This window comes from Clupea harengus, unplaced genomic scaffold (genome assembly GCF_900700415.2).
Source record: "Clupea harengus unplaced genomic scaffold, Ch_v2.0.2, whole genome shotgun sequence".
NCBI lineage: Eukaryota > Metazoa > Chordata > Actinopteri > Clupeiformes > Clupeidae > Clupea > Clupea harengus.
The window spans coordinates 10673-25001 of record NW_024880288.1 but is presented as its reverse complement, the minus strand read 5'-3'; the positions used below and the strand labels follow the sequence as shown (position 1 = coordinate 25001).

The 14329-nt window shown below is 43.0% G+C and overlaps 1 protein-coding gene across 1 annotated transcript; it reads right to left on the bottom strand.

The window, feature by feature from the left end:
* Positions 1-5: 5 nt before the first annotated feature.
* npr3 (natriuretic peptide receptor 3) lies at positions 6-14329 on the bottom strand (the record flags this gene model as incomplete). The annotated part of the gene is made up of 6 exons (XM_042706469.1): positions 12481-14329; positions 7729-7851; positions 7274-7449; positions 2039-2174; positions 250-344; positions 6-59 (listed from the first exon to the last, which is right to left on the bottom strand). Coding segments are annotated over exons 1-6 (1254 nt in total), but the record flags the coding sequence as incomplete, so codon positions are not given.

Below are 14329 nucleotides of genomic sequence, written 5' to 3'. Positions count from 1 at the left end.
CTGTTGAAGCCTGGCATCTTCTGGAAGCTTTCGTTGACCCCAAAGTAGTTTAGGACGATCTGTGTGAGGGACAAGCAGAAACAGAGTCAAGGATGTCCATCTTCACCTTCCTGAGAAAAACTTAATCATCAGCAAAACAGAGGTAGTTGATCAATATTTCAAGAAAAGACATGCATACATTTGTAAGGTCAAGTGTTGAAAATAAAATGTGGTGGTCACTTTGAAGGGAGAGGAATGTATGTTTCTTACCTCATGGGTTCCAGCTTCATGATCTGTCATAGACATGACTGAGAAGTCTCCTTCTCTGTCACCATTGTCATCTATGGACACCTGGCCAGCAATGCCTGTGCAAAGGAATGCGCAGGGAGAGAAAATTAATTAGCTACAAGACCTGGACATTCCAAGAAAAACACGAACAAGAGTCGACAAATTCCGGATAGCCAATACAACAGGAAATCTCATCCGCCGCCCGCCGTTTGTGTTGGCTTCGTGTCCAGAAATTGTAATTTCATCCCTCCGTCTGTGTTCCCGAATTCTTGACATTTTTAAAATATTATTTCTTTTAACGAGAAAACATGACCCTGTTCCTGACTATTCCGGCAGAACAAAACATTGTTATTTCACGTTTAGTTCTGGCAGTATGGCCAGCAAGCCTTTCCAGCAGGCGTATGCAGAGAACATCCATTTTGTAACAGAAGTTTAATGAATGAAGTTAAAAAATGATACACTAAGGGTGTACTACTCTAAATGATTAGGGGCGAAAGGAGGCTTGTTAGAACTTGTTTGAAGATAAAAGGCTTTATATCTCACGTTTGACAGCAAAAGGAAACAAGCTAGGGGTGAAAATACAGTCAGGAAATAAGCATTTTCAAATGTTGCTTCATTGTGATTGAATATGGATTTAAACGGCAATACACAAAGGACATATCACCACCCAGAACATTAAGCGGCTGAGTGAAATACGACTCGTCCTGAAGCCATGGGTAATTAATTGTGATAGTGACAGGTGTTCTCAGTTTACTCTCACAGTTATTAAAAAGGGCCTAAAGAATTCCAGGTCTGGAGCGCGCCGACAATATCGGTCCAAGTAATGAGATGAATGGGCCAGATGTTCTCCAGAGGAACCTCAGAGATGCTAAACCCAGGGCCAAATTTGTCAGCCCCTAGCTTTAGATCATATTCCAGCTGACTTTGACCGAGTGTAAAACGATCCACTTCTTCAGTAGACACAAATATGATTAGACGTGTAGGGAGCGGAGGCCAGACTCATAGCGTGTGCTGCACAGCAGTGGCGAGGTCCTCAGCCTGTCGCAAAAAAAGTCCCTAGGAAATCAGATTCCTTCCAAAGACAAAGGGTTTGGTTCTTTACTGTCCTGCCCAATAAGGATTTTCCAAACTCCTTTGCCAATAAGTACAGTGTTTTGTGTGTGAATGGGCTTGAGTGAATGTATCATCTTCACATAGACAAACGGGGGGAAAGGCACATTATGAGTGTGTGCGAGGAAAATGAACAGCGCTTGAACAGCAACCTGAATATGTCTAAATGATATCTGAGAGCATAGAGGTCTTTAAAAAAATGACTTTTGAAGTTTGTGATACCTCAATAACTGACAGAAAACTGAAATATTCAGAACCAACTACTGAATTGTGCCTGGAGAATTGTGTTGGTTATGTTCATATGTGGATAAAGTGAATACACAACATCTTTTAGAGTCTAACATTCACAACATCTTTTAACAGTGTCTCACAGTCACATAACTGAAAAATCCTGGTCTTGACAGACTGAAAGAGTGGGCAACAAAAGCTTGAGTGTCCTGACGTCACACGTGAAGAGAGCTGGGACAAAAGGCCCAGATCAGACAGCTCTGCTCCTGAGACCTCTCAATCCTTATATAGAGACAGTGTCCACGTCCAATTAAGAGTCCTAAGCCTACTTACCAGCAGCCACAGATAAGCTCTTCCTTGTTAATTATATTATTATGTCATTATTCAAGTCAATGGCTATATATTGGTTCAAGATCTTGTTAAAAGTCCTTACCTTCGAATGTTCTGTTCCACATGTAATGTGTTATCTGATCACCATCTTTCTTGCTGTAGCCACTCTTCTTGGCCTCGTGCAGTGCAATAGCATAGAGCAGCAGAGCATCATGGAAGCCCTCCATGAACATATTGACCTGTACAGGGGTCAAAGGGCAAATTACAGCCACTGACTGACATTACCTCATGCCAGTTGCATTCCTGTGCATTTGTATCATATGATTTAACTGTGTACATGAACTTTAACCTTAACATTAATTAACTGTACAGGCTTTTGCATGTGGCAAGTGGGGTTTCTTCAAATGCTCCCTCTTGGAAGGGCAGCACAGCTACAAACAAGAGTCAACAGGAGAAACAAACAAAAAAAAAGAAAACGTACGTGCCTGGATACAGAAGAGCTAACACTAATAGATGCAAATGTTATGATAGGGATTAATGGACCATTCCTGTCTTAGAGTGTCCGCCATGCACCGCCCAAGCAAAATAACTGTAAAACCCAGCGCTTTGTGGGATTGCTTCATAGGGGATTCAATAACTGGACGGGAGAGATCTCTGTATATTTACAGATACCTTCTACTGCCTATTAGGAATGGAACAGCAGGAAAAACTGATACAGTAATATGACTGTTTATATACATTTTTTTGGTGGTATGAACTGCACAGAAATCACCGGGTTCTGCAATAATAATACAAGCCCAGTGGTGTTTTCTTACAGAGAGGCCGTTTGCAATTTGGCAACACCGTCTACCGGAGTGAACATTCCTCCTTCCAACTATGTAGTGCATTTTTATAATGGAAAAATGTAACCCCAAAGATCAACAGGGCCAATACCAACACCAGTGGACATTTTTGGTCAACTGGAGCAGACTGTGTAAGGTTTACAAGCGGTAACTACAATCTATGTCTGGGTCATTTCAAGGACGCAATAAGAAAGGTACAGGTAGGCTATAAACTGTACCCTCAGCAATACACTGTGTGATAGATTCTGTCGCTGCTGACAATAGGTGTGACATGATAACCTGCAAGCATGATATCACATGTGAGAGCTGTGTGAGAGCCTGACTGAACCGTTACTGGATGGTCTGTTGACTCCAATGAATTCTTGGGGACATTAAAACGTCCGCAGAAGAATGGATGCAGTCAAGGTTGCAAAAAGCCCCCCCCCACCCCTCTCTCTTTCTCTATTCGTGGAAGACACAAAGCTTGCCAACGTGGAAAGGAAATTACTTTTATTCTCATTACGGCTCAAGAGCTGGGAATCCTCTTGGCCGAAACGGGGGAGGTGTACATCATGAGAGGAGATGCGTCATGTTGAAACAGCTCGAACGCTGGTAGCTGAAGTGTCAGACAGGAGAACCCAGCCGTGAGGACCACACAGGGTGCCTCCCTCCATGTGTCATGACAAAGGGATGTGGAATTAGAGGGTGATGTAAGCTCTGGAACGAGACCTCGGATGAGAACAGAGAATTTTACGCACCCTGGTTACCTCAGTTTTGCCGTCCTCCTAGTTACAACCTTAGTAGGGGCTGAGGTCGGAGGCTTTTTGTAAGTATTATATATTAATATTTCAAGTTAAGTTGAGTGGTGTGTAAAAAATTACATATACAACACTGAATCAACTTAAGTGGTCTCAGCTCAGGTCTCACATTCAGTCCCTTATCTGGTTGAAGGTGGAAGACAGATAGTAAACAGGATATTTAGAAAGGGTGGGGGGAGGGCCCAGTCTTTGGGGAAAAGGTGGGCCAGTTAAAGAATTCAATGGGCATTCATAGCTGGCTGCACACCATGGCCAATGAATCTTGAATTCTGGAGGCGACCAGCCAGAGATAGTTATCTGGTGGGGCTCACGTGGAAGCTTTGTGAGAGCTGTGACCGTGTCCTTTTTGCCCATCACCTTAAAGTAAATGGACTGGAACGGACATTTCCTAATGACATGGTGCACATTGCTGCAATTGTTGTCTAGTCTAAGTACAACTGTCACGGACTCTGCAAGACTATCTGTGGGAAGTACAGATCCTATGGGCTCCTCTCTACTTGCTTGTATGCAGTTTCCAGCACTACTTGGAGTGGTGTCATCTCTCCACACAAGAGAAGGCAAGGCATGGGTGCCCTTGTACTTATCTGCAATCTTGGAGGCTGAATATGCAGCATGGCTCTCCAGAGTGGAACATCATTTCCTTTTTTTGCTTTACATTTGTGACTTAAAAAAGAGTTCGATCAGGCATTCCAGTAGGGTAAAAGTGACCACTGATGGAGCTTTGCATGAAAATTGAACTTTGACATCAGAGGCTTTTAAGGCGTCATCCCATTTCCTTGCTCACCATTTCCTAATTCCACAGTACAATATCAGGCAAATAGGAAGACATAAAATTCCTTTGTTTAAATTCTTCCTGACTGATTTTTTTTCAAAAACCAACTTCAACATGAACTTTTATTAACTTCAATCTCAACTATAATACCACCCAATATCTTTTTTCTTTTTTTTTTTACATAGAATACCATGTCAAACTGGCCAAAAAAATTAACCTTACATTTTTATGGATTTAACTAATACTACCTTTAAAAGGTGGGATCTACGCATACAAGGAGAGAGCAAATACTCTCATTAAATTGATTCCAAGGCCGAGCCTGTCTGAAATGACGAGTCTTGTGTTAATAAGGGTAATTACTGGAGCTTAAGTCAACCTGGAGGCCATTGTCGAGCCACTACTTGACTGGCTTTGATGACGCACAAAGTATGAGAGGGATATTGCTTGAGCAGCAGAAATCAAAGTAAATGTCTTCACCGAAGAGTAACTCACACACACACACACACACACACAAACAGCAGGGCACCCAAGCGTACACTGAGGAATTCTGGGACGTGTGTGTACGAGGCTGTTGATTCCTATACCCCTTGCACAACTTTCACTCCCTGCACGACCATGAGATCATTTGTTTTGACTTTTTTTTTTTTTTTCATTTTGGAGCAACATGAAAACAAAAGTCATCACTGAGCAACTCAGTTGCGTGGCTGAAACCTTTGTTTTGCCTTGGGTAATGCTCTACATGATACCTTATAAAACTCGGCCATGTCATGCTTGAAGTGACTGCTGCAGTTTCTGCTGCCATTTAAAATGCATTACAAATATCTGATGACAATGCCGTAATCCAACACACCCACCTGCTGGTTGTCATTGCATATAAATATTTTGGATGCTGAAATACTCCTTCTAATAGTTAGGGTCCATCTGACTCCAGAGGTTGCTAGTCATTTGTTGTTTTGTTTTCTCTTTTAAATGGGTGGATGAGGATTGAAAAAGCCCTGCTTGAGTTATGAGCGAGTGGTAGGCCTGAGCTTGAGGAACAAGTGAAGTAAATGCAGGTTTTGTTGTGCATCCAAGAGAAGATGGGTGACATAGCCATAACCATAGCCATATCAAAACCCTGCGCTACTGACGTGCCTTTTTGTTGAGGTTTTGGACAGAGATCAGAGATAAACGACAATTTCTGTTCAGAAAGTCTTTATTCCAAAGTCTTTCAAATACATTATCGATTGTTTTGTGTTGCCTCAGATTCTGATCACAGTCAGTGTTTGGTTCTATGATTCACTTCAACAAATTCAAACTGATTGGAATATCAAATCAATATACTCATCCAATCATCTATTGTATGTATAATTACATGTCCCAGGCCAGAGTTATTAACAAATATTTTTCATTAATGTCATTACCTTCAGGATTGGAAAAAAGCAAATATGAAAGTTTCAACAGAATAGGTCTGTTTCTTCTGGCCAGCTCTGTCTAAAAAGCCCGGTATAAATTAATACTTTAAACTAAAATCGACTAAAAGCATGCCCATGATAGAGCTGGATGCAAAGGATTCAGACCAGCCTGCTCCTGAACAAAGGGGTGATAAAAATATCCTTTGACTCAGAGTATCAGTCAGTTATGCGAGTCGTGGGCATGTAGACAACAAGGCCTTTTTGTGATGTTTAGGAGCTGTCATGTTTCTGGGCGGATTTGCATATGCGACGAGTCGACCGCAAATTGGTGGCCCTGCATTCTCTGGCAGGGACTGTGCGAGGCTCTGATGCCCATAAGAGCATTCCTCGCAGTCAGTCCGATGGAAAAAAAATGTATCACCTTCTTTTGCGAATAAGGCGGTCATTCTTCATCCCAAATAGTCATTAATTTAGTATGCATCAACAAGGCAACCCGGGCCAAATTGGACATGTCAAGCATGGAGCTTGGAGTATTTGTGACCTGACAAAATCAAACAAGAGCTCAGTGCGTTATGTTGATGTTTTTCTCCCTCATAAAAAAGCTGGTCTACACAATAAAAGAATTGTGCTGGTCCACGCTGAAAGCCAGACATTCATATTTTGGAATCAGAATGCTCTTTGTTTTCCGTCGCCATCGGTTCTCTGTGAGCGTTGGTTCATTAGTGACACCTCCCCATACAAGCCGGGCCTCCAGTCGAGAGCTACCTCGCGGCTTTTGTGGCGCAGGCCGATGGCGGCAGCACGCCAGCCGGAAAAGTGGCAGGCCCCCGCTGGGCCTATTAACCTCGGACTGGTCCATCCATCAACGGCTGTTTGTTCCGACATGACAGCTCCCGCGGTCTGCCTTTGAAAGAGCCTTGATGGCTTTTCAGTGCCTGCTGACACGCGGGGAACAAAAAGACTCGCCCGACATCCAATGGCTCCTCGAACGCTCCCCCGCCCCCCGCCCGATCCAACGCTCCGAGGCCGAGCAGAATCCCAGGTCGCTACATTCAAAGGTGCGATGCACAACGGCTGCTGGTCTCGGGCTCTAGGGCTAAATTAGGCCGTGTCTGAGTCAAATCGACTAGTCAAATCATTGAGTCAAACGGTTCCCACTGAAAACTCTCACCGATGAGCCGCTCTTAACATGTTCTCATAACTGACTCCACGTTTAAAAGACAGGGACACTATATACATTCACAGGGTTTGAGGATCTTTTTAAATGGAATTCAGTACACTGTGTTTACAAAGAGCATTTGGTGGTAGTTATTAAGACTACATAACAGCTGCTGGCTTACCAAAGGTGATTACTGAAACCCTATTCCCAATTATTTCATACCTGAACCTTACCTTCTACTCCATAATATGTATGAACACATTGACCAGACACAAGCTGCGGTATCTTACAGGCTCTGAGATCATGAGTTATGGAAAGTAGAATAACATCAAATACTAATGATGATGATGAAGATATGAAGAATTATTACGTACATTATCGCAGTCTTTACAGTCGGGAACCGCTGTCTTTTGGACTGACTTCTTCAGCTCTATGGTGAAGTTCTCGAACTCTGGCTTGACAGTCCTCAGCAAAGTCACTGTGTTCAGGACACTGTAGGCCGCTCGGGCATCACTGTCATATTTGTCCCCTCTTTTCCACGAGCCGTCTCCTGTAAGACATAGGCTTGATTTTTTACAAGGTATCAGCTGAAGAGACACTAAGCTACTGTGGTCTTACAACAACATGCAAAATAATCATCAAATGATGTGATCACATATCATCTTATGTTAGTACTTAAGGTGAATACTGAAGCAGTTGTTGATGGATCTATCTAAGATATATATAAACCCTCACACTTTAAGATATAAAACTGGAAGTGTTTTGCCTGATTACAAATGGTTGAATTGTTGAATTGACACTTGTTAGTCTGTAGAAATAGTGCTGCTACCATATGCGGTTGAATTGAAGAGGTCGATGTTGAAGAACATGTAACTGCCATTGGTCAGTCTCCGTCGGTGGGCTGCCAACATGATTTCACGTACAATATCCGTACTTGCACACATCACGATAACTGGGAGAGGGGAGAGAGAAAAGAAACGGTCACTTCACATCCAGCTATTAAAGTTAATGAAAGAAATGACATAAGCCAAACTTACTCAGTATCACATGGAAAATCTGTTCATGTTCATCTGTTTATCTGATCATATCTGGCCTAATCTTCCGTGCATCATGCACAGACGTTTATGGTACACTGCTTGATGATATCACCACACTTCTTTCAACCCAAATTTTAGTTTGCAGCTTTGCTTGTAAACATTTCCTTTTTTTATAGTCTCATTTATCAAAATAAATGGTCCATATGTCCTTTGCTGATTATGTTTACAATACACTGTGGATGGGCCGACATAAAAGCTGGCTATGCTCTTAACCCTTCTACGGCAGTGATTGCATAAGCACATTAGGCTCGTTTGTGCTTCGAGTCTTCCTTTATAGGGATTTTGATCCTTACGTGTGGCCCTTCTGGTTCTGATTGGGAGGATGCACGGAAGGGATGGCTGAGTAAATATGTTTCTAAATGACTACGGGTCACACAGATGGAAGGTCTATATGGGCCAGTGGGTGTATGAAGACATTCAGAGACTGAAATGTAGGCTGCCCCAATTATGTAAGTGTACAGCAGATTTAGGTAAAATACCCACCTTTCACACACACACACACACACACACACACACACACACACACACACACACACACACACACACACATTTACACAAACACACTTAAACACACACCTCAGACTAATGACAGTCTGAGTGTGAAATATTTTCCCATGGAGCACGGGTTAAAAATACATAAACAGACAAACAAGCAAACAAACAGGAGTTTTGAAATAGTGCGGGGTCCCATAAATAGGAAGATTCAGGAGGGCCTGGAACATTCCCCACAACTCTGTCACTGTAGCGAGCCTCCTGAAATACCCTCACCTGACTGGGACAAACCTGAGCTCAGTACTGCGGCACTGTGCCACCCTTTAATTATACAGCTCTAAGCACACTGCCGGCCCTGTGTCAGGTCTCCAGCGACTCCGCGGGGTAAAGCTCTAGCCAGCAATATTTCAAAAATCTGGATTTTCCCACTGACGCTAGTTACAGATGAACTATGGTATGCATATGTGTATGTGTGTGTGTGTGTGTGTGTGTGTGTGTGTGTGTGTTGGGGGACACGACGGACTTCAGTATTGGTTGCCATGCATTTTATATGCCTTGGGGGTCATTATGAAAGAAAATGCAGTGAGTGTGCTTTCAGTGTGCAAATAACACTACTGTACAAACTTAACCTATGCATTAAATATTACAAACGTATATATACATATGCTTTTCAATCTTTTACCAAAGTCTAGTGTCTATTCTTCTCAGTTAAATGTATCAATAACTACTCTAGAAATTGCAGTTATTACAATTTTGAATTATTGAATTGTAATTACTCAGTTAATACAACTTTTCATACTTTTAATTTCATTTATAAAGCTGTACCTTGTTTGAATGACACACATGTGCAAGCTCCCACTAACCCTTGCCGTCCTTTTTTTGGGGATATACAGGAGTCCTCTGTGGGTTTCCCTGTTTTAAAGATGCAGTCCCTGATTCAGTTTTGTGAAAGATTGTTATTTGAGCTCAACAGCCAATCAAATTACAACCCTTTCTTCCAGGCTCCTGAAGCTGTTGATTGGCTGGGATTGTTTTTTGCCGAGCCACTATGTTCGTTTCTCATTTACAGAGCCAGGGCTGTGTACGAACACCGAAGGTTTTTTTTTGTGCAAACACCGAACGGACAGCTAGAGGACGATGAGGAGCAATTCACTGAAAAAGTGCATGGCATTAAAATCACGGACTACACCTTTAAATCCTTTCCACATACTCTAAGGTCACTGACATTTACAAAAATCTGTGAGTTGCCTCTCATATTCAGGGCTTAAACAAATATTTACAAAAGTCAGTCATGGGAGACTGGGAGACAGATTTGTCATTCATGTGTCAGAAAGGGGAGTTCTTCCATGGCGCATATCTCTACCTCTTCTCAAACTCTTCCACAAAGTTATCTAATTCCCTGTCTATTTCAATAGCAGCTCATCAAGGCCCATCTCTGTTCCTGTTTGTTTAAATCCTAAAAATATATTTTCCAAAACGTGTAAAAGAAATTCTCATGCAGCTTTGCCGGTATTGAAAGCCCAGAGATATGCGACTGCTACTGTGGGAGTTAAGAACATGCTACAGAAATAAACACAATGCTAATGGCCACGCACACATACACCAAAGGTGTTCGACCTGCACCTTTGTGCATGCTTGACCAGGTCGTTCACACTCACTCACACTCCTATTCCACAACCCATTCATCACCGCCTTCGGTGCCCTGCCACGGCCTGTGTAAGGCGTTGAAGACTTCATAAAACACACACAGACTCAGATAATAACACAGACACTGCAGCTCATGAATCCAGGCAGCCGTCACCTCTGCTGGAAGAGATCCCCCAGGCCTCCACCTGGCTCCTGAGGATCCTTAACAAGAAAGGCTGCAGAGCTAGAAAGGACTACTTGTCAATGCAGGACTGGAGCTCACTCCCGGAGACATAAAAGTCAGACAAGATTGTGATAAATGCTATTAATTGGGATTTTGCACGTCAAAATCAACCTTTTCTGTTGAAAAGACACATAAAATCAAATCATGTTACACATTCATTCATTGATTTGGTCTGAACGCTCGTTTCATCCAACTATGACTCTTCAAGTAAAGAAATACTACAACTTCTAAATGTATACAAGTGAATATGCAATTCGTGTTTGTGTATAGGGAGGGGGCCAGTATTGGATCATATCAGAACCAAACATAGTTTTGGTTATTTTTGTGCATAACTTAGTGAACATACGGATGAGATTGAAAAACGTAATCTTAAATTGATGCTTAAAAAAAAAAAAAAAAAACTCATATGTTTCTCCAGGTGTGCATCTCTACAGTAGTTTCCCAACCCCCACCCCCATTGCGCCAAACTTGCACCACCCAAAACTCTACAGGCACAACCATGGAGTACCCGACATGTCTGGAATACTAATGCTCAAGCCCAACAACCTGGCTTACGGTACTACCTGCACCATTAACCAATAATAATGTATGCAAATGTATACGCCAGCTATGTCTATAATATATGCAAATAGACACAGTAACTATTATTGTCACAGGACCGAAGCCAACAGGCCAATCACCCTCCAAGCAGGAGAGAGTGCAAGTGCCTCAGTCCCTGAGGATGATGAGCATTTTCCCTGCCTGAGGTCACGAGAAAAAAATGTTCCAATCAAATCTGGTGACTGAACCGTGCATGAACTGCTCACCGCCGCGGCACAGCTTTTAACGGCCTCGCAGCTCTCGGGGGCAGGTATCATCAAACTTTCCTCACTCTTTGTGTCTTCTGCCAGAGATACGAGGGCATGTGTGGACTCCCCCTGTCAATCACGGTTAAAAGACGCGTGGCCCTCGGTTGGCCCTCGGGTTGAACCTCATGTTTTGGAGCATGACGTCACACAGTCTTGAGAATGCAGCTGCATTTGTTTAACCTCAATTGCCCCAGATTCAGACAGCAAAGTATGCACTGCAATGGAGACCTCCACCAGAGTGTCACACCCCATTCACTCTTCACAAGTAGGGCTCAATGAATTTCCTGAGAAAAAAACAAACAACTGAGAAAAGACATACACATTCATTGAGAGATACATCGTTTGTTCAGCAGCGTCCCCCCTGCTTGCTAACTGATGATTTTTCACCCTGCTCTTCAGGTGGAACATGAGGCTGTGCTGACGTCTGTAAGGCACACTGCGTTAGGCCTCACTTGTAAAAATGCTTTTGTTTGTGCCCTAACTTTAACCCAGAAATTTGTTTTCACACTCATGCATGCCAGCAGTAAAAACCCATTAGTTATCACCTGATGTCTTATTCAAGGGAGCCCATTACTTTTCTCTCTGTGTGTGTGTGTGCGCGCGCGTGTGTGTGTGCATCTGATCAAAAACACTAGATTAACAGACAGGGAAGTTTCACTACATTCTCTGACAAGACTAGGAATGGGCATGATGCTCCTGGAAATTGGGACTGTGTTCCATTCGGACAGCAGGCAAATCTCTCATCACCTGAGCCCTTCCAAGACCAACACTGGTAGCCCAGCACTAGGCTGCCGTGGATGAGCTGCGTATCCTCTTTGGCAGCCGAGAGACCACAGGATAGATGACACATGACAGTGGAATACAGCTCATGAGACGCACCAGCGTGACAATGCCTTGAGGTTTATGCGAATGCCCTGAGCTCACCATACTTGGCAGTGGAATTCTGAGCGCCTCCCCAAAATATGTTTAATGCGATGTGTCTGTCAAAATTCTAATAATTTTTTCCCCTAGTTCACTTCCTAGTGACTCAGTTGGTCTGTTGCTCATTTGACTGGGGGCAGGGGTGGGAGACTTACACTCATTTAGTTAAATTGATCCTATGGGCTTAATGATTAGGAAGATTCTTAAGGACTTGCAAATATAAGGGCCCTGGTGAAGAGGACCCTACAAAGAGTCGGCCCAGGTTTGGCCAGAACTTTGCTAATCACACAAATATGACAAGACATGAAGAACTTGTGTACTCTGTTACATTCAGTGATGAGATGCGACTGTACCTTCGCTGTGCACGGCTTTGATGATTTCATCAGCATCCACTCTCTCCTCCTTTGGGTTTATGACGTAATGTGCAATGTTGTAGTCCTCCCCCAAAAGCATGCTGTAGACCCCCTCCGTGGTAAAGTAACAGTTCCTATCCTCTTTGTCATCTTCAAAGATTATCATCGCGTTCTTCCAGTTGAAATGAACAAACATAGAGGCAAACATAGAGGCCATCTTCGTGTAACTTGGGGCTACTCGGGTCAGATGCGTGTACTCTGGCTTTTTTTGGTCGAAGCCGACGGCCAGGGCACCTGCTGAGACTACCGGGATGTTCCAGTGCGATGCCACCCTAGCCACCACCGCGGCCGCATACTCACACACGGGACCCAAGATCAGGTCCGGCTTCGTTTCGCACGGCTCGTCTACTAACGAGAAGAGCGCTTGGTTACCGCACGCTGAATTCGCATACTTAATATTGAAATTGAGTTGGGAAAACTGCCCTCCTCTGACCTTCATGCCCTGCTTTGCGTGCTCTATGGCAGGTTTAACTCTTGAGATGGAGAAGGCATAAGAGTTGTTCTCAGGCAGCAGCACCAACACGTTGATGTCTCCATCTGATGATGCACTTGTCCTGGCAGCCAGCGCAACCAGCCAAAGTGAAACACAGAGTGACAGTAGACATGACATGGTGTGTCTCAACAAAATTGTTGTCAATGAAATTTCAAAATACGACTTGTGTTTTTGAATGCTTCCTGATATCCCCTTTTTCCAGGTAAAATGTCCTTTCCTCGAAGGTATGTTTTTTTTTTTTTTTTTTTAAAGATTCCGTTTCTAAACTAAAATCCCTTGTTTTTTCTTTAAGCTTTAGGAATCAAACACAATGCCTGGCGTGACACTGCACTTACGGGCTCAAAGACAGAAAAAGGTCTGTTTTCTCTACTGATTCTGCAGTGTTTCCGATAGTTCCCCTGGTTTAACTGTGGTAACTGTAGACTGGTTACCACACACGCTGCCGACGGCCTGGAGTTTTGAAGCATCCTCTTCATTAATATGCCTGCGTCATCTCTAGGCAGCCCACCTCTTTCTTAAAGAGACAAGTCCCAGTGCTAAACTCACTTGAGCGCTTCGAGGCGGCCCAAGTCTGCAGGACATGTGTAAGCCAAATAAACTGGGCTCGTTGTTAACACTAAAGGTATATTTACGTTTTAAACACGTCATATGCAGTTAATCTTGCACAATAGGTTAATCGTTGAGAGAGCGAGACAGAAAGAGATGACACTTTCCAACTATCAAGTTTAATGGTTTATTCCATGACTTGGAAAATGAGATCTAGTCAAATATAGCTCAACGGTTATATATGAGGAGATGAAACATCTAAATTTGTTCACCGCTAATATATCTTCAGCTGATGTGAGGGTCGGAGAAGATGAGCTCATTCTACCCTAGTGCTTTGATTATACCTCGTCATTTTTGTATAGATTCCCTGCATATTTGGCATGCACATTCACCGGGGTAACATCTTCAAATGTATAAATAAGTCTCGACGCAGTGACCAAAGCAGTGAGAATACTTCTCCCTGTAAGGCTTTTGCAGAGTGCCATCTAGTGGTCATAATGCCTGCACAAACGCAATGTTTTTTTTATTTTTATTTTCAGGCGCATAGGCTACCTCTTGTCAGGTTAATTTACCTAGGTAGAACGTGTATTTTTCCACAAATATTCTGTTTCACATTTTATTTGCTTGAACACCATTTTCATAATCACACAGGCCTAGTTTATTCAGAGAAAGAAAACAAAACACTAAAACAACCTCTAACTGTCGCAAGACATTTATCATGGCCCATTAATATGGTGGATTGAAAATTAC